The sequence below is a fragment of the Mirounga angustirostris genome, unplaced genomic scaffold (genome assembly GCF_029215605.1).
Source record: "Mirounga angustirostris isolate CCGP_5_RB_7025 unplaced genomic scaffold, mMirAng1.0.hap1 SCAF_13, whole genome shotgun sequence".
In the NCBI taxonomy this organism is placed as follows: domain Eukaryota; kingdom Metazoa; phylum Chordata; class Mammalia; order Carnivora; family Phocidae; genus Mirounga; species Mirounga angustirostris.
Genome location: NW_026991721.1, coordinates 43,808,764 through 43,833,958, shown reverse-complemented (window position 1 = coordinate 43,833,958; position 25,195 = coordinate 43,808,764). Strand labels below are relative to the sequence as shown.

Here is a 25,195-nt window from a genome sequence, read left to right as displayed (position 1 = left end):
TAGAATCAAGAAATAATTTTTATAACAATGTTAATTTCCACTAGTAAACCATTTATTACTGCCTCTTCTAGTGTATGGAATATGTTAATATTCATGTACAATATGGGCATTGTTGTATTTCAAGCTGTACCTTTTTATATTAATGTTGCTGTATATTTTTGTTGCTAATGTTTAGTGGAAAATGAGATTGTTCAAATTGTTATATTTCTAAGAGGTCTATAATACTATAGAAGTAAGTTGTACTGTATGTTTTTTATCCCTATTTTGGGGTTACTTTAGAAACCTTGTAGTCCCCTCAATTTGTAAATGAGCATAACTCCCATCAAATTAGGATGTTATTTAAAGGAAATTATTTGAGGCAAATAAGCTAAACATATTTTAAGACCACATAAATGCTTCTTTTTGATCTGGAAAGTTTGAGCTCATACTTAGTTAAGTCTACATGTTGATGTAAATATTTTCAGTTGTTATATAATGTAGATTCCATTCTTAATTCTCACTGTGCATTACTTAAGTCCAAACTTTTGTAGTTTTTACTTCTTTAAAGAGGTTTTGAGAGTCCAGAGTAAGTGAATGATAAAAGTCCATTTAAAAAAATTTTTTTTCATGTCTTTACTAGATCATGCATTACGATTGTGGAATATCCAAACAGACACTCTGGTGGCGATATTTGGAGGCGTAGAAGGGCACAGAGATGAAGTTCTAAGTGCTGTAAGTTGAAAGCTGCAGGGCAGTGACCTTCAGGTGTAGAGCTCTGAACAATCCCCATGGAACTCTTATAAGAAAGCATATGGTTTGTTTCATATAGCCTGCCAGGCACTCATTTACTTGTGACATAACAAGGTTTTTACTTTACAGATGAAGGAATAAAGCAAGTTAGGCTTTTTGTGCTTTATCTATACTCTTGCACTTTATACCAGCACCTTGATTCTCATGAAAGAATACCATGAACTTGTTAGTCAGAAATCACCAAGCCAACTTTCATTTTGCTGTTTCTCAGTTATTAAAGAAAAAGGTTAAGCTAGTTAGCAATTGAGATCAACTTTCATCTTTTATTTGAAGTTGAAATGTAAGATCCATTTTTAGGAAGTGTTTAATTGTGCTTAAACTAAGTTTTAGAGAACTCTTTGATGTCATGGTGTTATCTTTATATTTATGTATTATAATCTCTTGATCCATTTTAATGATATGATGTTGGTATTTTTAGTCAGCTAGTATTTTCACATTTTTACATTATTTTAGCTTTACTTATGTTCCATTTATAGCTTATCTAGTGGTTTTACAGTTCTTCAATATTTTATTAAACTGTGTAAAGGGGCACGTTGTTTTGAAGTCAGTAGCTTTTTATTTGGAAGTACTAAATATTTCTGTAGTTGGAGTTTGTATGCTTTTGTGAGAATCATACCTACCTACAGCTACCTTGTTGCCTTGGATTTTCTAAAAGTTGCAGAAGCATTCTTCCATCTGGTTTTATGTGTCCTAAGAGCCATGACTACCATCGTTTAAGAATTATAAATTAGAGCTACTGACTCTAAGGGTGTCTTGTTGCTATTGACAGTGAGATAATTAGAAGTAACAGCAACCAGACTTCTGAATTCAGTGAACACCAAACCTAAAGCCCTTAGGCTCTTGTAAAAACAGTGTTATTGATCAATTCAAAGGTTGGATTAACACAGAATAGCTAGATTAATAAGGAAAATCTCCTCCTCCTTAAATAGAACTCTACTGTTTTCTTCCCTTTTTTTTTTAAGATTTTATTTATTTATTTATTTATTTTAAAGATTTTATTTATTTGACAGAGCACAAGCCTGAAGGCTGAAGGCAGATGCTTAACTGACTGAGCCCCCCAGGTGCCTCTAAGATTTTATTTTTAAGTAATCTCTACACCCAGTGTGGAGCTTGAACTCACAACCCTGAGATCAAGAGTTGCATGCCCTATTGACTGAGCCAGCCAGGCCCCCTTCTACTGTTCTTTCTTTTAAAAGTGAACTTAAAACCAATATAATAAGCATTTGGACTACAGATAAAGTAAAATTTCAGTTCAAGGACCAACTGTATAGTTTACAGCTGTCGATTTCATTGTTTAATCAGGGTTGGACAAAGAATACTGACAAACTCAGGTCTTTGCGTCATAGAATAATTGTTTTACTTCATTCAGTTTACCTTCAAAATCAAGCAAAGGAAATATTTAAAGATAATTGAATAGATAAAACTAAATTCAAACAGTTTACTTTCTTGACTTACATATTGTATAAGCTCATATAGTGTGGTTATGACTAATCAGTTAAAACTAAATCTTGGGAAAAAAAAGTCTTGGAAGCAGTAACAACTGATTTATGGGCTACATGGATAAACTCAAAATGTGTGTGACTTGAAATAGAATTTTCATTATGCTGTACATCAGATGAAATTTGGATAGTCTAATTTGGGCAGTTTTGTATATTTTAAGCTTTTCTCTTTTACATACAGGATTATGATCTTTTGGGTGAAAAAATAATGTCCTGTGGTATGGATCACTCTCTTAAACTTTGGAGGATCAATTCAAAGAGAATGATGAATGCAATTAAGGAATCTTATGATTATAATCCAAATAAAACTAACAGGTAACAACTGTGCTATTGAAAACAGTTTGTTTTTTCATGCTATTGGATAGGTGCATTTTACTTTTTCCAAAATTTTTACATAATCCCCCAACATTGAGTTTAGAAGCCCTTCTTTGAATAAGTTTTAGGTACCCATTTATATGCCATAAGATTTTTTAAATCAAAGCCCTTTATTTTTAGTCTGTTTGTGGCTCATTTTTCAAAATCCCCTTTAAATTTTGTCTTCATCTTAATTTAGTAGCATGTTTCACTTATTTTTATTTAGGTATGCATGTGCTTGACTATTTACATTTTAACAATTTTAAGCTGCTTAAACCTGCTCCGTGGGATAGGATAAAGGACCCTTCAGAATAGTATTACTTGTATTATTTGTCAACACTTTAAATTCAAAGTCAAGACAGTAAATCATGATTTTTTTAAATGGGTTTCTTGGCTTTATTTCATGATAATGTAATGCTTTCCTTTAAATGATCCCTTTTTTAGATGGAGAAAGTTCAAAACCAGGAGCCTTGCTTTATGGGACTGACTATGAGTGGGAACTGTGCAGTTTTCCTAAAACATAAATATATATATAATTTCAATATTTTTAATATATATATATAAAGATTTTTATTTTCTAAGTAATCTCTACACCCAACGTGGGGCTCAGATTTTAAACCCCAAGATCAAGAGTTGCACATTCCACCGACTAAGCCATCTAGATACCCCCTTAATATATTTTTGAAATGCTTTGATTTTTAATTCAATAACTGTCTTTTCAGAATCTCATCAGGCTATTAACACTTTCACTGTCACTATGGTATGTCTGTGTATATTAACTTCGTTTGCACTTCTGTTTTAACAAAAAGCATTTATTTTCTGGTTATCAAACCAGATTATTAATAGGTTATCAGTTAAATTTATAACCATCAACAAATACTTCAATGCACTAACATATTTGGCTAAAAAGCAATTAATATAATTATAGCAGAATTAAGAATTTGTATTAGATCATTAATAACATTTTAATGTTTTAATAAAGAAAAGCTCCCAGAATCTGAACTGGAAAGAATGTTTGAGATGATTCAGCCCAACATCCTTTTTACATATGAGAGAAAAGTAAAGAGAGGACATGTGAGTTGCCCAAGACACAACTAATTCATGGCATCATGTCATTCTTCTACAGTTATTTCAGTATAAATCTGAATCACTAGATTAGAAATGTTAGGTATACTTTTAAGTAACTATAGAATTGGTAGTGACTTCTCTGCTTGGTGGTCTTCTCAAAAACATCTTTAAAGAAAAAATAGCACTATGTTTCACTTTCCTAAGTACAGGAAAATTCTTAATAAATGCCAAATTCCTTTTAGATACCATTTTTAGAAATTGTTGCTCAAGGGAGGACTCTCATCTAACCTTGTCTTTAGCAGCCTTTGGAATGATGTGTCATTGTTCCTAGAAAGGTGACCATCTTTTGAAATAATGTAGATATGTTGACTTTGATAGACTGTTAATGCTTAAATTTAAAGGTTTGAATAGTTTAATGTTTTCTATGAGAAACTTTTAGTGCTGTAATCAGATGATACTGCTTATCATTGGTTAGGATAGCCAGAATTTGAAGTGATTTATTTTGGTCTCCATAGTAAGATAAGAAGCTATAATTTTTGTAAATGAAATTTCATAAGAAAATTGAAATGAGAGCCGATAATGGAAAAAATACAGAAATATATGAAATGAGACTTTAGGTCTCAATAAACACATAAGAAGGTATGCAGTTTTCTAGGAACACAGAATTAATAGTCATATAAATATGAAAGTGAAAATTAGTGTGATTCTACTATTCTTTTTTCTTTTTAACTTTTGACATTTCCATTGCAGGCCATTTATTTCTCAGAAAATTCACTTTCCTGACTTTTCCACCAGAGACATACATAGGAATTATGTCGATTGTGTGCGATGGTTAGGTGATTTGATACTTTCCAAGGTATGCTAACTGCTGTTAAGCTGTACTTCTGTTGTTTGTTTGTGTGAGTTGGAACCTTGCAGGGAGCACAATTTTTTTATACAGTTTGGTAAATTGGATGGCAGATGGGAAATTCCTTTTTTTTCCCTTAAAGCCTCATAGATTTGGAAACTTGTTTTAGGCATATAACATCCTGATGATTATTATAACTTGTGCTGCAATAACAGGAAAAATGTTAACTTGTAAGATGATATTCTTCTCTGATACCCGATGTTACCTTAAAACAACCAATACCTAAAGCCAGTAATGGGTTTTTTGTTATGTTTGTGTCCATTTCAGTCAATTTGTATTTACCAAAACAGACAGCTGGAATTGGCTATGGCTGTAGTTTGCCAACCCCTTCTCTCTCATGTGTTGATGTGTATTTACATATTTTTTGCTGATAATTTAGAGTAGTTGTTGGTGATGTTATCTGAACATTTAGGATTGTCATATTTGGAAAAATTGCTATCCAATTTCTTTTCTTGATGTGGATTTCAGGGCATTTCATATTTTCTTGGACAGAGCCTGACTTATTTTTTTCTTGGCTTTACGGGTATAGTTTTACCTTTTTTTTTAAACTTTTGATCTTGAAATAATTAGATTCTCAGTAAGTTTCATAGAAAGTACAGAGAGGTCCCATATTGCCCTTCACCCAATCTCTCCCACATACATCTCACATAACTGTAATACAATATCAAATTTAGGAAATTGACATTGTACAATGTGTGTGTATAGTTCTATGTTGTCATTTTATCACATGTGAATTTTGTCATTTCAAGAATGTTACAGTATGGGACCTTTTAAGATTGGTTTTTCCACTCAGTATAATGCCATCCAAGTTGTTGTGTGTATCAATAGTTTTCCTTTTTTTTATTGCTGAGTAGTATTCCATGGTATGGATATACCACAGTTTATTTAACTATTCATCTGTTGTAGGACATTTTGGTCCTTTTGCAGTTTGGGGTATTACAAATAAAGCTGCTAATAAACAATCGTGTACAGGTTTTTGTGTGGACTTAAGTTTTCATTTCTCTGGGATAAATGCCTAGAATGGCAATTGCTGGGTCATGGTTAAGTTTGTTTAGTTTTTTAAGAAACTGCCAAACTATTTTCCAGAGTGGCCGTGCCATTTTACATTCCCACCAGCAATGTATGAAAGATCCAGTGTCTCCGAATCTTCACCGGCATTTGGTATTGTCACTATTTTTTATTTTAGCTGTTCTGATAGGTGTGTAGTGATATCTCATCATGGTCTTAATTTGCATTTCCCTGATGGCTAGTGATGAACATCTTTTTCATATGCTTATTTACCATCCATATATCCTTTTTGATGATGTCTCTTCATATCTTTTGCTCATTTTCTAATTGGATTGGTTTTGTGTTTTTTTTATTGAGTTTTGAGAGTTCTTAATATATTCTAAATATGAATCCTATGTCAGATATGTAGTTTGCAAATATTTTCTTCCAGTCTGTAGCTTGTCTTTTCATCCTCTTAACAGGGTCTTTTGCAGAGCAAATGTTTTAATTTTGATGAATTTCAATTTATTGATTTTTGAAAAAATTTTATGGATTGCACTTTTGATGTTATGTTTAAGAGCTCTTCACGCTCTGGATCCTAAAGATGTTTTCCTATGTTTTCTTCTAAAAGTTTTATAGTGTTATGTTTTATTAAATGTATGATCTATTTTGAGTTAATTTTTATATGAGGTTTAGGTAGTAGTTCATTTTTTGCCTATGGATATCCAGTTATTCAGCACCATTTGTTGAAAGACTTCTTTCTCCTTTGAATTGCTTTTGCACCTTGGTCAAAAATTGTTTGGCCTACTTGTGTGAGGCTCTTCTGGTTTTTCTGTTCTGTTCCCTATACCACTACTATATATACACAGTCTTGATTACTGTAGTTCTGTAATAAGTCTTGGAATTGGTTAAGTGTTTTCTTCCACTTTATTATTCTTTTTTGAAATTGTTTTTTAGCTATTTTGATTCCTTTGCCTTTCTGTTTAAATTTTAGAATAATCTTGTCTACATTTTATAAAAAAATCTTGCTGGGGGTTTTTTGGGCAGTGAAGAGTTTGGTATTTTGTTAAATTTGTGTATCAGTTTGATGGGGAATTAATATCTGCTCCGCTCTCCAGTTCATGAACATAGTATGTCTCTCCATTTAGATCTTGGATTTTTATTATCAGCATTTTGTAGCTTTTGTCATACAAGTCCTGTACATGCTTTGTTAGATTTATACCTAAGTACTGCCCTTTTTTGAATGATTATAAATGGTGTTCCTTACTTCTATGTGTTTATTGCTAGTATACAGGAATGCTGTATATTGACCTTGAATCCCGTGGTTTTTTGTCTAGTACTTGGGAATGTTTTCATAGACCATCATGTCATCTGCCTATAGAGACAGTTTTATATCTTCATTTCTGACCTTGCCTTATTTCACTGGCAAACTTTCCGGTTCTGTGTTGAATAGCGGTGTTAAGATCAGACATTCCTGACTTGTTTCTGATATTAAAAGGGAAAGAATTCTGTCTTTAACAATTACGTATATTAGCTGTATGTTTTTTATAGTTCTCTATCAGGTTGAGAACTATCCCCCTTACTAATTTTTTTGAGAATTTTATCATGAATAGGTGTTGAATTTTGTCAAATGCTTTTTCTATATCAGTTGATATGATCATGTGGCTTTTTCTTAGCCTGTTAATGGAGTGTATTTAATTGGTTTTTTTTGTTTTTTTTTTTTTGATCTGGTCCTGTATCCCTAGAATCAGTTTATTTGTTCATAGTGTAATTTTTTATAAGTGTTGTTAATAGCTGGTATTTTGTCAAAGATTTGTTTGTATTCATGAGGTTATGATACTAGTCTGAAGTTTTTTGTAATGTCTTTGTCTGGTTTTGGTATTGATAATTCTGGCTTCATAAAATGAATTGGCGAGTTTTCCCTCTTATTTTCTGGAAGAAATGATAAGAAATTCTTCATAAATGGTTATTAGAATTCTCTGGTTAAATCATCTGGGCCTAGAAATTTTTGAGAGTTTTAAAGATACAGATTCCATTTCCTTAATAGTTAAAAAAGCTGTTCAGGGGCGCCTGGGTGGCTCAGTCGTTGGCTCAGGTCATGATCCCAGGGTCCTGGAATCGAGCCCCTGCTCCGCGGGGAGCCTGCTTCTCCCTCTGCCACTCCCCCTGTTGTGTTCCCTCTCTCGCTGTGTCTCTCTGTCAAATAAATAAATAAAATCTTTAAAAAAAAAAAAAGGCTGTTCAAATTAACTATTTCATATTATGTGAGTTGTGGTAGTTTGTGTTGTATGAGGAATTGATCCATTACATCTAAGGTAAAATTTATGTGTAGAGTTGTTTGTTATATTCTCTTATTTTCCTTTTGACAACTGCAAGGTCTCTACTGATAGCCCTGCTTCATTCCTGAAATGGTAATTTGTCTTCTTTTTTTTTGTTGTTAAGTCTTGGTAGGGGCTACTCAATTTTTTCTCTCTTCTTCCTTTTGTTTGCCATGGGTGTATTTTGCTCTTTTAGTAGTTTCTTAAGGTGTGGGAGCTCAGATTATTGAGTTGAGACTTCTCTAAGATAAGTATTAGATGCTATAAATTTTCCTCTCTGCCTTTATTTAGCTGCATCTCACTAATTTTGGTAAGAAATGTGTTGTTCAGTTTCTAGGTATTGGAGATTTCTTGTTACCTTTCTTTTAATGATTTCTAATTTGATTTCATTGTGGTCAGAGCATACTCTTTGTAATTTGGGTTCTTTTAAACTTTTTTGAGATTTATTTTATGGCACTATCTTGGGTATGTTCTGTGGGAGCTTGAAAGGAATGTGTAATTCTATTTGTGGGGAGTGTTCCATAAGTGTCCGTTAGGTGCTATTGGTCGATGGTGTGGTTGAATTCTTTTATAGCTTCATTGACTTTTCTGTCTACTTATTTTATCGAATATTGAGAGATGGGGAAGTCTCCAGCTGTAATTGTGGATTTTTTTCCCTTTTTGCTTTCAGTTTTATGATGTTTTGCAGCTCTGTGTGTTGTTTGTTATTGCCGTGTCTTGGTGACTGGACCTTTTTAGTTTTTTTTTCTTTCTTCCTTTTTTTCTTCTATCTGGGCTTTTTCCCTGATTTCCTGTAGGTTATGTAAACATTTTTTTCAGCAGGCTCTATGCCCAATGTAGGGCTTGAACTCACAAGCCCTAGATCAAGGGTCCCATGTTCTACTGACTGAGCCAGCCAGGCACCCCTATGTGAATATTTTTTAGAATTACACTTTTTTTTTTTTTTTTTTTTAAGATTTTTTATTTGTTAGAGTGCACACCAGAGCATAAGTGAGAGCAGAGAGCCAGACTCGGGGCTCGATTCCAGGACCCCAAGATCATGACCTATGCAGAAGGCAGATGCTTAACCAACTGAACCACCCAGGTGCCCCTAGAATTCCATTTTGATTTATCTGTAATATTAAGTACATTTTTTTTTTAAGATTTTATTTTTTTGAGAGAGAGCATGAGCAGGGAGGAGAGGGAGAGGCAGGCTCCCCGCGAGCAGGGAGCCTGATGCGGGGGCTCAATCCCAGGATCCTGCACCTGAGCCGAAGGCAGGCGCTTAACTGACTGAGCCACCCAGGCGCCCCTAAGTACATTTCTTTATGCAGCTTTTTGGTGTTTCCTCTAGATACTATATATGTATATTTATTAACTGTTTTGTTACCTTTTGTTATAATTTATTTTTGTTAATGCTATCTATAAGAAAGTCACTTTAGGTATAAAATAGGTGTAGATTAAAAGTAAAAAATTGCCTAAAGATATGCCTACCAGGCAATAATAAATATAAAAACATATTTATGTAACCTGTCTATTGTGTATCAACATTTTACCACTTGACATGAAGTGTAGAAACCTTATTTTCCTTTGTTACTTTATCCACCGCTTATAGTTTGTCTTAAATATTCCCTTTATAATTGAGAAAAACATCAAAAAATGTTACCATTTTTGCTTCAACCATCAAACATAATTTAAAAACTCAAGAGGAAAAGGAGAGTACTTACTCATTTTGCTTTTTCCATTGTTCCTTCCTGATGTTCCAAGATTCCTTCTCATATTATTTCCTTTGTGTTTATAAAACTGCCTGTAACCATTCTTTTAGGGTAGTTCTTTTGGTGACAAATTCTTCGTTTTTCTTCATCTGAGAATGTCTTCATTTCTCCTTCATTCCTGAAAGGCATATTCACTTGATATAGGATTTTACCTAGACAGTTATTTTCTTTACACATTTGAAAAATGTTGTGTTCCCTCTTTCCAGGGTCTGTGGTTTCTGCTCAGACACCTGCCATCATTGGAATTGTTTTTCTTCTAAATATAAGGTGTTCTGTCTTACTTGCTTTTTTGTCTTTTTAGTTTTCAGAAGTTTGAATATGATGTACCTTGATTTCTTTGGATTTTATCTTTTAGAGTTCACTCACCTTCTTAAATTGTAGTAAATTTGTCTTTTGGAGATACAGTTGTGCCAGATCTGGAAACTTTTCAGCCACTATTCAGATTCTTTTTTTAGACCTGCTCTCTTCTTCCACTCCTTTTGAACTCTAATGATATGAATGTTAGATCTTTTATTTGACCCCTGGGACTATCTTTTTTCGTTTGTTTCCTTTTGTTTGGATTGGGTACTTTCTGTTTTTCTAACTTTAAATTTACTGACTCTTGTTGAACGTTTAGGTTGATTTTCTTATTTTGGTTATAGTATTTTTCAGTTCTAAATTTTCCATTTGATTCTTATTTCTTTGCTGAGACTTTTTGTCCTTGTTTTTAAGTGTGTTTATAATTGCTCATTGAAGCATTTTTTTCAGAGAAGCATTTTTATGATGGCTGCTTTAAAATCCTTGTCAGATAGTTCCAACACCTATGCTTCTCATTGTTGGCATTTAGTCTGTTAGCATTAAAGTTGAGATTTTTCTGATTCTTGGTATGACAAGTGAATTTTTGAGATCTAGATATTTTGAGTGTTATACTACAAGACTGTGTGTCTTATTTAGATGTTTTTTACATTCTTCCTCTGATAAATTTTCAGCTGGGGAAGGGGAGTACTACTTCATGATTGGTAGGTGGTGGGGAAGTCGAGATGGTGGTGTCTCATTACTGTTCCCCAAAGTGGTCTCCACTGACACGGGGGGGTCATGGATGATTGTAAACATGCTAACTTTGCTAGGCCTCCTCTGATACCACCCCAGGCAAAGAGGAGAAGGAGGAGAAAGTTACCTCCTTACGGGTGAGGGGTAGGGAGGGTCAGGTACGCATTTGAGGTGCAGAGTTACACCTGAGAAGTGCTCCCCACTGGGCCTTTGCTGGTTCATGCGAGCATGGGCCCACAGTTTTTTTCTGTGGTGTTTGGCAGGAGTAGAGTGTTAGAAAATTTTCTCTCCTGCTAGGTTGTCACTTTCCTGGTTCTTTGGTTATTAGAGAGAGCAGGCTTTTATTGGGGGTATTTTGGACTTAACCCATGGGTACTGCTGAGCTGCTGCCTTGTCTAGTATCCAGTCGGGTACATAAATGAGGCAGAAGAAAACCAAGGAACTCGGGCGCCTGGGTGGCTCAGATGGTTAAGCGTCTGCCTTCGGCTCAGGTCATGATCCCAGGGTCCTGGGATCGAGTCCCACATCGGGCTCCCGGCTCGGCGGAGAGCCTGCTTCTCCCTCTGACCCTCTCCCCTCTCATGCTGTTTCTCTCTCGCTCACTGTCTAAAAAATAAATAAAATCTTTAAAAAAAAAAAAAAAAAAGAAAAGAAAACCAAGGAACTCAACGTCCTGAAGTCCCAAGGTTCCAAACCAACCTGCCTTCTCTCTACCTTTCAAAATCTTATGTTTGCTTTATATTTGATACTCAGTCTTTTAAGCTATAGTGAGGATAAATAGGGGAAAGTACATCTACTTCATCGTTTTGGAAGTAGAAGTAAAAAGCCACTAGCTCTAAAATTTCTTTTCTTAGAACTTAATCAGATGAAAGGATTTCTGCATTTTAGGTTTCAGGAAGCTGACATGAATGAACTATATTGGTGGTCTCAAATCTTTCTGCATCAGAATCACTAGGAGAACATTGTAAAAATAGATTCCTAGGCCTCAGTCACAGAGTTTTCTAAATCTGGCACAAGGACCTGGGAATTCGTAATTTTAAAAAGCTCTCTAGATGATTTTTCAAGTGCAGTCATCAATTACAGCGAACAAATTCTCCTTACCTCCTTAAGTTTTAGTTCATGAGGGGACTCTACTAATTAAGGATCCTTTACCAGTGTAATCGGTGACAGGCACTTGAAGAACTATGTCATAATTGTTCTGCTTCAGCCTTACCTTGTAGAGAATTCTGATTCAGTGGGGTTGGGACCAAGATGAGTCTTTTGAGGGAAGTCTACAGGCTGTCAATCCAATTGTGCATTTAGTTAGGTCATCAAAGTAGGTGATCTCTAATCTAAGGTACTTTACAGTAAAGAACTTGTGTATCAGATATATAGCCCTGGGATTTTATATAATCTAAAAAGACAAGAGAAGAAAAACGGGGGGAGGGGTGTTTTCCCCTCCCTAATCTTCCTGTGGCCCTGCTGTTAAACTGTTCGTATGTCAGTGAACCGGATAGAGCTGCCCCACGGGACTATGTAGGCTGTGTCATGTAAACTCCAGAAGGCACTCTTCCCTACACAGGCGTTTCTCAGTCCAGGTTCTGTTGAGATACTGGGCTAGATCATTCTTTTTTTTTTTTTTTTTTAATTGGGAGGGGCCATCCAGCAGCATCTCTCGCCTCTAATCTACTAAAGGGCAGGGACATTGCAAAATGTCCCTCAGTTGGCACACCACTGACATATAATACGAATAGTGCCCACTGTGTTGCAGTTTTTCTTCCATTGTGTTCCTTATCACTTGCTGCTTAACTAGAATGTGTGCAAAGACAATGATACTAGAATAGGAAGGTGTAGTGTAACTTAGTCTAGTTCAGTCCTATCCCCATATCAATGTCTTGATGTTAAAACCCCTGAGTTTATTGCCTTCTATATAATCTGATCTCTTAAGGCCTCTAAGCAGGGGCCATATTGAAGAGCCATGCATTTGTATAGGGTTTTTGTAATTTACCTTTGTTATAAAACACTCCGGTTTCTGGGTGCCACAGTATCTAGAGATGGATTTGGTTTAGAAGAGAAATTGTGACTTCAAAATGAGATTCCAGATAATATAACGCTTTTGAATATTGTTAAATTCTGTTGTAATACGACTTCTTGTCCTCAAGTGTGGACATTGACTCTATAAATATAAATGATCTGTAATATAAATGAATGTATATCACTGTATTTAGTAGATGGATAACCAGGTTTTAAGACCGTTGATTCTAAAAATAATAAAAAAGAGCTTTGTTTTTAATATTTAAAATTCAGTTCTATATGTAACATTTCTTTTTTTCTCATTTCTCTCTCTTAAAGTCTTGTGAAAATGCCATTGTGTGCTGGAAACCTGGCAAAATGGAAGATGATATAGATAAAATTAAACCCAGTGAGTCTAATGTGACTATTCTTGGGCGATTCGATTACAGCCAGTGTGACATTTGGTACATGAGGTTTTCTATGGATTTCTGGCAAAAGGTAGCAACATATTTTTACATTTTAAACTTAAGACCATTGTAATTTCACTTTTCTCTGTTGTGCATCCATGTTCAGTTTCCTCTAAGAATCTGCCTTGATATTTTATATTGATTAATTTGGCCTGTGATGTTATTTATTCTACCTTTGTGGTTCTGCATACCATCTGCAATGCTTAGTATAAATGCAGTTGACAGGTGTCAATGGTGGCAGTGAGATGCTTGCTTTCCATAACATCTGTTATTAAGGTAGCTTTTTTTGTAGAAAAGCTTGGAGAAAAATCAACATGGAAGATGGGGCAAACTACTAGTTATCTAAAATTTGAAAGAGATTGGTGTTAGGAATTTGTAGTAACAAATTACCTGGGTATTTATTTCTATCAGAAAACTGTGGAGGAGCTGTCTGTAGCTTTTGCTATAATTCTTTAAGGCAGAATAGAATAAAGAGTACATGCTAACAATGTAAATTGTAAAGTCCTTTGTAAGTTTGCAGAATGCCTTCTAATTTACTCAGGATACCTCTGAAGTATTAGTTGCTGTTACCCCATTAAAAATCAGAAATATAAGATGCAAAGAACCAACCATGAGCATAGCCAAAGGCTGGAGCTGAGGTTTTTCTGAAATACGAATATGTCTTAGGAATGCTTGAAGGCTCTGTACCTATTTTAATAATTCGGTGTTTTTAAAAATATGTTTATACAGATGCTTGCATTGGGCAATCAGGTTGGCAAACTTTATGTTTGGGATTTAGAAGTAGAGGATCCTCATAAAGCCAAGTAAGTATTTAGAAATATTTATTGATTAGGGATGCCTGGGTGGTTCAGTCGGTTAAGCAGCTACCTTCGGCTCAGATCATAATCCCAGAGTCCTGGGATCAAGTCCTGCATCAGGCCCCCTGCTCTGTGGGGAGTCTTTGCTTCTCCTACGTGCCCCCCTCCCCTGCTTGTGTGCCTTCTCTCTCGTAAAAATAAATAAAATCTTTTTAAAGAAATTTTTATTGATAATTTCTGCCTTTTTCTCAAATGTTATGCCAATAGATAGAAGTAATTGATACTTGAACTACCATTCTTAAATCATTTTTAACATTTACATGGCTCAGTTATTTTAAAATACTTTTTATTCTCATAATGACTGTTTATCGTGAGTACTTTGACAGGTTGCTTCTTTTTTTAAAATATAAAATATACCCAAATTTTATGAAATTAGAAATTGAGCTCTCAGTGATGTTTTAAATGCTTTCCATATGACTTGGAACATCTGTTTGTTTTCTAATTCACTGGTTTAATTTGATACATTTTTTATGAATGGCATTTAACCTCTTGTCTTGTTTTTTCCTAGATGTACAACACTGACTCATCATAAATGTGGTGCTGCTATTCGACAAACCAGTTTTAGCAGAGATAGCAGTATTCTTATAGCTGTTTGTGATGATGCCAGTATTTGGCGCTGGGATCGACTTCGATAAAATACTTTTTCTTAATCAAAATTAGTGTGTGTTTTCTGTGTATAATAGAATTACTGTATCTTGCTAGTAAGGGCACATAGAGCATTTAGAGTTGTCTTTCAGCATTCAATCAGGCTGAGCTGAATGTAGTGTTTACATTGTTTACATTCTTTGTACTGTCTCCTGCTCAGACTCTACTGCTTTTAATAAAAATTTATTTTTGTAAAGCTGTGTGTTTATTTTCATTGTGATAAAAAGAAATGTTGAAAGTAATAAAAGTACGCCCTTTTTGTTAATGACCATTTTTGTAGTTCTTTTAACTGAAGAAAGCTATATAATGTAGTGATTAAGTGTAAGCTCTAGAACTAAGCTGAATTTAAGTCTTGGCTCTGCAACTATGAGCTGAGCTAAATAACTGAACATCTACCTCAGTTTCTTTGTATGTGAAACATGGATAAGAATACCTACCTCATAGGGTTATTAAGGATCAAATGATTAAACAAGTGAAGCAGCTGGAACAGTACTTGACATACACTAAACCCTAAATACATTGTTACTTTTTTTTATTGGAAATTGTATTAACTATGTCTTTGTATTTCTTCTGTAATAACTTGATAGTAATTATATTTAAAATTCTATAGTTGGCACATACAATGATTTAAGCTTTCCACACAGTTGAAAAAAAATGCTGCTATTTGGTTTGCAGCTAGACCATTAGCAATCTTTTTTTAAGATTTTATTTATTTGAGAGAGAGCATGAGAGGGGGGAGGGTTAGAGGGAGAAGCAGACTCACTGCTGAGCAGGGAGCCTGATGTGGGACTCGATCCTGGGATTCCAGGATCATGACCTGAGCTGAAGGCAGTCACTTAACCCACTGAGCCACCCAGGCACCCGACCATTAGAAATCTTAATGGAAATAATTACCATTAGAGCAAGTGAGAAGAGGACAGAGAAGCTTGAATGCAGGCAATTGAAAAATGAAAGAAATGGGGAGTATGTACAGTGTTATGTCTGCTTTTCTAGAAATGTATTGGTTAAGAGAAATAAGTAGATTGAGGGAATCAGACTTGAGAGTAGTTGGGTCTTTTTGTTCCAAACATAAGGTGCTTTGTATATATTTATGAACAAGAAACAGCAAGAATGAGACCGATAAAAAAGTCCAGAAAATTGGGGTACCTGGGTGGCTCAGATGGTTAAGCATCTGCCTTTGGTTCAGGTCATGATCCCAGGGTCCTGGGATCAAGTTCCATGTTGGGCTCCTGGCTCAGCGGGGAGTCTGCTTCTCCTCTCCCTCTCCCTCTGCTCATGCTCTCTCTCTCTGTCTCGAATAAATAAAATCTTTATTAAAAAAAAAAAGACCAGAAAATCCCCAAAGAGAACCAACATGACATGTGGAGGAGTTGACCTAAAGAAGAGGGAATAAGGAAAACACGAGTAAATCAGAAGGTAGGAAGTAAAATAAGGGGTGCTGGGTAGAATCTAAGACTGAATTTTATCAGATTGTGAGATTCATGAGCCTTGTGTTTATAAATCTTACGCATTTCCATGAACACACCAGTATTTAATACCTTTCTGGATGTGTTCATTGCTTCTGGTTTTTGCTATTATAAACAATATTTAGACTTCTAGCACAGGATACAAGTCTTTGTGTACCCCTCTGATTATTTCCACACTCATCTTTCAGAATTAGTCAATGAAACGGTATTTCTATTAAGGTTGTACCAGATTCACTTGCTCCAACAGTGTATGTTGGTACCCATTTTACTTTTGTTACTAATTCCTGTGTATATCTGTAGATAAGCAGTTGGCAAACTTTTTTGGTAAACAGCTAGGTAGTAAATATTTTAGGCTTTGGAGGCCATACATTCTCTGTCACATTCACTCTACTACTATAGTGTGAAAGCAACTATAGACGTTACGTAGATGAATGGGCCTGGCTGTGTTCAATAAAATTAACAAAAACACAGAGTGGGCCATATTTGCTTCATAAACTAGTTTTGCCCACTCTTGCTATGGATACTAGATATTGAAACTAAACACTTAAGGAGGCCCCTAAGGTGGTTGAAAATTTAGGTCAGCCAAATAGCTCACAAAGATCACCAGATAGGCAATGACACATGCTATGACTGATAGGTGAAACGGTACATAATAGACCACCAAGGACTTCAGATACTGGAGTTATCAGAAAATGTAAAAGAGCCACATTTAAAATTGCTGCTTTTTACCTATATTCCACCCTTTCCTGGCTTTCTTACTGAACATTTCAATGATCATCTAATATACTACATAATTTACTTTGGTTAGTTGTATTTCTACTCCCACTGGGGTGTAGTCTTTTATAAGAGTGGATTGTGGTTTGTTTATTTTGCTGGTATAACCACTTAGAACAGTGCCTTGCACATAGGTACTCAATAAATACTTGAATGAATGAAAATAAAAGTTGCAGTCACAAAAATAAGCAATTAGAGAATACTAAGACTAACCAGGAGGATTTATAAAAGAAACAACTAGAACTTTCAGAAGTGAAAAATGATTGAAGTAAAAGTGAATGTAAGATTAGACATAATAGAGATAAGTGAACTGGAAGAGAGCCTAAGAAATTACTTGGAATGTGTTAAAGAGAAGGAAATTGAGAATATGAGGAGTTACAAACTATAAAGCATAAAATGAAAAGGTCCAGTGGTAATTGCTTAATCAAAAAAAAGGAAGGCAAGGCAATACTTGAAGTAAATAAACCATGATACCTGAGTGTCAAGTGGGCAGGAAGAGAGATGGTGGTTCTGGCATGTTCTTTACCATTATGTCTACCACTTCCATTGCAGTCCTAGCCACTAATGTGCCAGTCTGTTTAGTCACCCCCCAGGCCAGAACTTTGCCCCAAACTATTAAGTCCTGAGAAAAATCCCCACCCCAGTTGATCTCAAGCTTGACAAGGGGCCTCAGCTGATGCCATATCCCTCTTGCAGCCTTTTGTGGTGACGTAGGGTGCTCACCAGGACAGCAAGTTCTTCCAAGCCCTTCTACAGAACAATTTGAATTATAATAGACTTGGAAGGCCTTGGGTAGGAACCAAAGACTGGCATCCCTATGGGTCTACCCAGAGCCTGGTGCTTGATCTAAACTCCCATCATTCACTACAAGTATTCATTCCAGTGCTAGGATGAGCCACAAATTCTCTATGTAACTCCACATCATGTAACCTATTTTCTTTCTGGATTAGAAAGTGCACTTTGAATAGTGAGGACACTTTAGAAAGTGCATACTTAGCTCACCTGGATCTCCAACCGAAAAGTGGGAAACAAATGTATGTGTTAACGTGGAGGTATTAAGCACTGTGACATTGTCCATGTAGGTCAAGATAATGCTCATTCCCTCCAAGAGAGCCAAAGTCATGATAGGCTCCAGAGCTTGGGTGAGTGTCACAGAATTCTTGTCTATGGATTTCAGAATGAAGTCTTCCTCGAGCCCCCTGTACTTCGATGGACCCCACACCCAGCTCTTTGGGAAAGAAATGTAGAATAATTCCAGAGGAACAGGGTGCTAGTGGTCGTTTGCAGGGCCCATTGAAAAATGAAATTGCAAGTCTCTTGTTTATTTATTTTATTATTATTAACATATAATGTATTATTTGTTTCAGGGGTACAGGTCTGTGATTCATCAGTCTTAAATACAATACACAACGCTCACCACAACACATACCCTCCCCACAGTCCATCACCCAATTACCCCATGCCCCTACCCACCTCCGCTCCAGCAACCCTGTTTGTTTCCTGAGATTAATAGTCTCTTATGGTTTGTCTCCCTCTCTGGTTTCTTCTTGTTTCATTTTTTTCCCTCTCTTCCCCTGTGATCCTCTGCCTTGTTTCTCAAATTCCACGTATCAGTGAGATCCTATGATAATTATCTTGCTCTGATTGACTTATTTCACTTAGCATAATAACCTCTAGTTCCATCCACGTTGTTGCAAATGGTAAGATTTCATTTTTTTTATGGCTGCATAATAGTATTCCATTGTATATATATACACCACCTCTTCTTTATCCATCTGTCAATGGACATCTGGGCTCTTTTCATAGTTTGGCTATTGTGGATATTGCTGCTGTGAACATTGGGGTGCAGATGCCCCTTCAGATCACTACATTTGTATCTTTGGGGTAAATACCTAGTAGTGCAATTGCTGGGTTGTAGGGTAGCTCTATTCTTAACTTTTTGAGGAACCTCCATGCTGTTTTCCAGAGTGGCTGCACCAGCTTGCATTCCGACCAACAGTGTAGGAGGGTTCCCCTTTCTCTGCATCCTTGCCAACATCTGTTGTTTCCTGACTTGTTAATTTTCACCATTCTGACTGGTGTGAGGTGGTATCTCATTGTGGGTTTGATTTGGATTTCCCTGATGCCAAGTGATGTTGAGCACTTTTTCATGTGTCTGCCATTTGGATGTCTTCTTTGCGGGAATGTCCGTTCATGTCTTCTGCCCATTTCTTGATTGGATTCTTTGTTCTTTGGGTGTTGAGTTTGATAAGTTCTTTATAGATTTTGGATACTAGCCCTTTATCTGATACCTCATTTGCAAATATCTTCTCCCATTCTGTTGGTTTTGTTGACTGTTCCCTTTGCTGTGCAAAAGCTTTTTATCTTGAAGTCCCAATAGTTCATTTTTGCCCTTGTTTCCCTTGCCTTTGGCGATGTGTCCTGGAAGAAGTTGCTGCCTGTGTTCTCCTCAAAGATTTTGATGGATTCCTTTCTCACATTTAGGTCTTTCATCCATTTTGAGTCTATTTTTGTGTGTGGTGTAAGGAAATGGTACAGTTTCATTCTTCTGCATGTGGCTGTCCAATTTTCCCAACACCATTTGTTGAAGAGACTGTCCTTTTTCCATTGTATATTTTTTCCTACTTTGTCGAAGATTAGTTGACCATAGAGTTGAGAATCCATTTCTGAGTTCTCTATTCTGTTCCATTGATATGTGCCTGTTTTTGTGCCAGTACCATACTGTCTTGATGATTACAGCTTTGTAATCACCAACTTTGCTTTTCTTTTTCAACATTCCTCTGGCTATTCAAGGTCTTTTCTGCTTCCATAAAAATTTTAGGATTATTTGTTCCATTTCTGTGAAAAAAGTTGATGGCATTTTGATGGGGATTGCATTGAATGTGTAGTTTGCTCTAGGTAGCATTGACATCTTCACAATATTTGTTCTTCCAATCCATGAGCATGGAACGTTTCTCCATTTCTTTGTGTCTTCCTCAATTTCTTTCATGAGTATTTTATAGTTTTCTGAGTACAGGTTCTTTGCCTCTTTGGTTAGATTTATTCCTAGGTATCTTATGGTTTTGGGTGCAACTGTAAAGGGGATCGACTCCTTAATTTCTCTTCTGTCTCGTTGCTGGTTTCTGTGCATTGATTTTTATATCCTGCCACTTTACTGAATTCCTGTATGAGTTCAAGCAGTTTTGGGGTGGAGTCTTTGGGGTTTTTCACATAAAGTATCATATCACCTGCAAAGAGTCAGAGTTTGACTACTTCTTTGCCGATTTGGATGCCTTTTATTTCTTTTTGTTGTCTGATTGCTGTGGCTAGGACTTCTAATACTATGTTGAATAGCAGTGGTGAGAGTGGATATCACTGCCGTGCTCCTGACCTTAGGGGGAAAGCTCTCAGTTTTTCCCCATTGAGAATGATATTTGCTGTGGGTTTTTCGTAGATGCAAGCCTCTTGTTTAAAAAGCAGGAGAAATGTGCCCTTAAAGGTACTGAAAAATACAAAAGCTTTTTTCTTTTTGTGATTTCTCAACTTATAATATTTTTATATTTGCTTTTAATGCTATTCTAACTAAAAACGCCATCCTAAGTTAAGATTGCATATTAGCATGAATTTTACCATTCATCTTCATATTGTATGATGACAGTTTCCAATGCAAACATAAAAGCATTTAACTCCTATTGAAATTTTGCAACTGGTATTTTGTAACTCATACTTTCATGTGTATTTAGTTCTTGCCAGCACAGTGAAAATGCAGGACAAAACTTTTATTTCACTTCTTGATATCACACATTCTACCAACATTCTCTGCATTTGACCTACTAATTTTAGGATAAAGGTAAACAACCATCCATTGCCTTATCTTTCCCTTTTCTTCTGTGTCATCGTCTGTATAAATGGTTGACTAACACAAGGAAGTAAAGAAGTAACATAATCAAGAATAGCGTTCCTTAGTTGTTTGAGTTTCTTAAAATGCTTTGTCTTCTTTGTTTAAATCAAGTTCTGGTTCAAACTGAAAGCATAGCCTCTTGGGGTTGTCAGACCCCTGCCCACTCAATTATAGATGAAACACACTTGCACTCATTTTGAATCTTATAATGGAATTCTTTGCTCGTGGAGAATCGAAAATGCTACATATGAATAGAGAGGCAAGGAACAGTAGACAGATACGCATATTGCACAAGTCCCCTCTTCACATACATGCTGCCTTGTCCCACTGGACTTACAAAATGCAAGTTCAAAAAAAAATTACCAAGAGGGTGCCTGGGTGGCTCAGTTGGTTAAGCGACTGCCTTCGGCTCAGGTCATGATCCTGGAGTCCCGGGATCGAGTACCACGTCGGGCTCCCTGCTCAGCAGGGAGTCTGCTTCTCTCTCTGACCCTCCCCCCTCTCATGCTCTCTCTCTATATCATTCTCTCTCAAATAAATAAATAAAATCTTTAAAAAAAAAAAAATTACCAAGAATGTCAAGATGGGAGTAGAGGAGGCTTTGAACTAAGCATGGGTTCTTTCTGAGCCCAGGGCCCCGTACTACTTAATGCATTGGTCACACACCTGTGAAGCTGATCCTGCCTGGGGCTGACCTGAGGTCCTGTGCCTCCCTTTTCTTAGAAGCTCCTTCTGGCACTGACAACTCTGTTGATAGGTTCTCATTTCTTTTCTAAACTATTTAGTCTTGTTATCAGTCTCTTTCTGGCTCTATCTTGGTCTTCTTTGGTCCTTTAAAATAAAATGAATAGAATGATTCTCCACCTTCTCCCCTTCTCTCCACATTTGCCCCCAAAAGAAAAATAACAATTTCAGCAATAGGAAATAAGGCAGAGGCTGGGAGCCATATTGTGCTCTGTGAGCAGGAACCTGAGTCTGAAGAAATCTATGAAGCAGAGTAGATGGTTTCTGTTGTAGAGATGACAAGTACAATGAAGCCTTGGGAAAACAAAATTGGCTAAGAAAAGATTGGGATGTGACTTTAATCCTACAGAATATTGGAAAGGGGCTGGATAGAAATTAAATGATTTTAAAGTTTTGTTTTTGTTTTTGTTTTTGTTTTAAGAAATGCCTGAGAAGGGCAGAGGTCTAAAGAACTGATGGTCAGATTGTCCAGAAGTGCTTTAAGAATTAAAACTCTCACCTGAGGCAAAGGAGATAGTCATTCTGCTTAATTGCATCATCTAGGACAGTAGTTTAAAAAAAATTTTTTTTAAAGATTTATTTATTTATTTGAAAGAGCGAGAATGAGAGAGAGAGAGTACATGAGGGGGGGAGGGTTAGAGGGAGAAGCAGGCTCCTCGCCGAGCAGGGAGCCCGATGCCGGACTCGATCCAGGGACTCCAGGATCATGACCTGAGCCGAAGGCAGTCGCTCAACCAATTGAGCCACCCAGGCGCCCTTAAAAAAAATTTTTTTTTAATGCCACCCATGGTAAGAAATAGACTATAATATCCCAATCACACGAACATATATATATATATAACCAAAACAAGAAGTTCCATGAAACAATATATTTACCATGTATAAAGTATTCTGACATTTTCTATTTCTTTTCTTTTTTTTTTTTTGGAATGCGGTTGTGACTCACTAAGTTGATTGCACAACCTAATAATCATCTCAACCTACAGTCTGAAACACACTGATCTAGGGGAAATTAGTCTAGAGGGTTTTTACCAAGGAGATTGAGAGCAAAACCCACATTAGGGGTTCCTGGCTGGCTCAGTCGGTAAAGCATGAACTCTTGATCTCAGGATCATGAGTTCAAGCCCCATGTTGGATGTAGAGCTTACTTTAAAAAAAAAGGGGGGGTGCCTGGGTGGCTCAGTTGTTAGGTGTCCAGGGTCCTGGGATCTAGCCCCACATTGGGTCTCTGCTCAGCGGGAAGCCTGCTTCTCCCTCTCCCTCTCCCCCTGCTTCTGTTCCTCTCTCGCTGTCTCTCTCTGTCAAAATAAATAAATAAAATCTTTTTAAAAAAAGTGCTAGGTGGTCTCTTTAACCATAAAATATAGCTCTAGGGGCGCCTGGGTGGCTCTGTCGTTGGGCTTCTGCCTTCGGCTCAGGTTATGATTCCAGGTCCTGGGATCGAGCCCCGCATCGGGCTCCCTGCTCGGCAGGAAGCCTGCTTCTCCCTCTCCCACTCCCCCTGCTTGTATTCCTTCTCTCGCTGTGTCTCTCTCTGTCAAATAAATAAATAAAATCTTAAAAAAAAAATATAGCTCTAACACTATAAAATTTGTAACTTCCCCTACTTTCATTTATTTCCTGGGGGTTTCCCCTGTTAGGTAGAAAATGACTATCATTTTGGTATTGAACTGATGGATTTCTAAAAAGATTCTTGGTATTTTGTGGTTCTTTTCTGATACAGAACAAAACTTTAGATGAATGAAAGCAGACTCATTTCACTTTCCCTGCTTCAGTTACCCCAGGCTCATGTGAAATTTAACAAGGTGGGTGATTTCTGTTATACTGTGTGCAACAAGTTGAGGGAGTGTGTATGTGTTTAATTCCAAAACCATTACATTGTAGGTTGTCAGAAAGTCATTGATTTTGAGTATTGGCCATTATTTGTTTTTTTTTATTTGAGGCAAAATTTAAAACTGCTAAAATTTTTAAAATTTAAAGTGCTAAAATTTTGTATAAAATTTTTTTGCCGGGTTGTTTTTGAAGTTCCAGGATGGTTGGTTGCTACAACTTCAGGTGTCACTTTCAGTTATGTCTATGTGCAGAAGGAAATCATCTCTTCATGTGATTTTCTTTCTTTTTTTTTTTTAAAGATTTTATTTATTTATTTATTTGAGAGAGAGAGAAAAACAGCATGAGAGGGGATAGGGTCAGAGGGAGAAGCAGGCTCTCCGCCGAGCCGGGAGCCCGATGTGGGACTCGATCCCAGAACTCCGGGATCATGACCTGAGCCCAAGGCAGTTGCTTAACCAACTGAGCCACCCAGGCGCCCCTCTTCATGTGATTTTCTTAAGACCGAGAAACCTATCCCAGCACCCCAGCAGATTTCCTTTCAGGTTTCACTGACCAGAATTGTGTTATGGGATCAATCCTAAACCAGTCACTGCAAAGGGACAGGAAAATTGTTAGTTAGATTAAGCAGGGCCTTCCTCTGGGGCTGGCTCTGAGCCTCCTGGAGGAGGGATGCATTCCTGAACAAAAATGGGGTTCTGTTAACAAAGAAGAAGGGGGGAATGGATGTTAAACAGAAAACTACCAGTAATTGTTACAGGGAAGGAAAATTAATGAATAAAATGCAATCACAAATTGTGGAGGAACTACATAGAAGTTAGCTTTTGCTGCATAACAAAACATTTCAAATTTTATTTAACTCATGGTTCTATTTTGGCTGAGCTTGGCTGAGAGGTTCTTCTGGTCTTGACTGGATTCACTCATGTCTGGTCAACTGCAAATCAGCTTGGTAGCTCTGTTCCTAAGGTTTGACTGGTTGTTGGCTGAGGCACAGGGGCCAGGTGTCTGTCATTATCCAGCAAGCAATCCTTGGCTTGTTCCTGTGGTAGACTGGCAAAGTTCCAAGAACTAGAACAGATGCTTGCAAATATTTTTGAGGCCTAGGCTTGGAACTGGCACATCACTTCTGCATTCTTTCCATCAAATCAGGTAAGAAGGCCAGGAGGGTGAAGAAATAGATTCCATCTCTTGATGTGAGAAGCTGCAAAGTCACACTGCAAAGTCATGGGCACAGGGAGAAGAAGAATTTGTGCTATTTTTGCAATCTGCTATAGGTGATAAGATAGGCAACGGGAAAGCCACTCAGATCTCCCTTCAAGAAAGAACTATCACTTGGAAAGTTTGAAATCACCAGTATGTCTCTTTCTGAGCTGACATTCTTATACCAGTGTGATTGTTACTGATGATTTCCTGATTGTGTCTGTTCTAGGCATCAAAGGTTCAGAGGCTGTGGTGCTGGTGTTTTAAAACAATAATGTTAAAGAGACATAAAATCATGGCATATTCAATGCAAGAAATTTTAGAGATTAGTCCAAGTCCTTCATTTTTTTTCACTTTTATAAAATTAGATTTTTTATTAAAATAATATAGGCACATAGTTTAAAAAGTGAAACAGGGTAAAAAGGCTTTAAAAGGAAAAAAACAAAAAACAAAAAACACAGTAGTTTTCTGCTCAATGTTCTATTCCACAGACGCAAGCACTATGTTTTTAGTTGTTTCTTCTTGTGTTTACCTTATCATTCTAATATGCAATTGCTGTTCTCTTTTGATTCGTTCATTCATTTTAATATATATTGAATATGAGGAAGATTTTAGCTGTCCATACCTCTTCTTCC

The 25,195-nt window shown here is 36.5% G+C and overlaps 1 protein-coding gene across 5 annotated transcripts in view; it reads left to right on the top strand.

The window, feature by feature from the left end:
• EED (embryonic ectoderm development) overlaps positions 1-14,862 on the top strand; it is a 29,689-nt gene extending 14,827 nt beyond the window's left edge. For 3 of the 5 annotated variants that reach the window (XM_045894569.3, XM_064576810.1, XM_045894570.3), the window contains 7 exons: positions 620-711; positions 2,470-2,603; positions 4,461-4,566; positions 5,704-5,778; positions 13,037-13,195; positions 13,894-13,967; positions 14,530-14,862. In XM_045894569.3, the coding sequence (XP_045750525.1) occupies positions 620-711; positions 2,470-2,603; positions 4,461-4,566; positions 5,704-5,778; positions 13,037-13,195; positions 13,894-13,967; positions 14,530-14,656 (767 nt within the window). In that variant the 3' untranslated portion in view covers positions 14,657-14,862. The remainder of the gene's footprint in view (positions 1-619; positions 712-2,469; positions 2,604-4,460; positions 4,567-5,703; positions 5,779-13,036; positions 13,196-13,893; positions 13,968-14,529) is intronic. The other 2 variants (XM_045894571.3, XM_064576811.1) reach the window with 2 other exon arrangements.
• Positions 14,863-25,195: the final 10,333 nt, after the last annotated feature.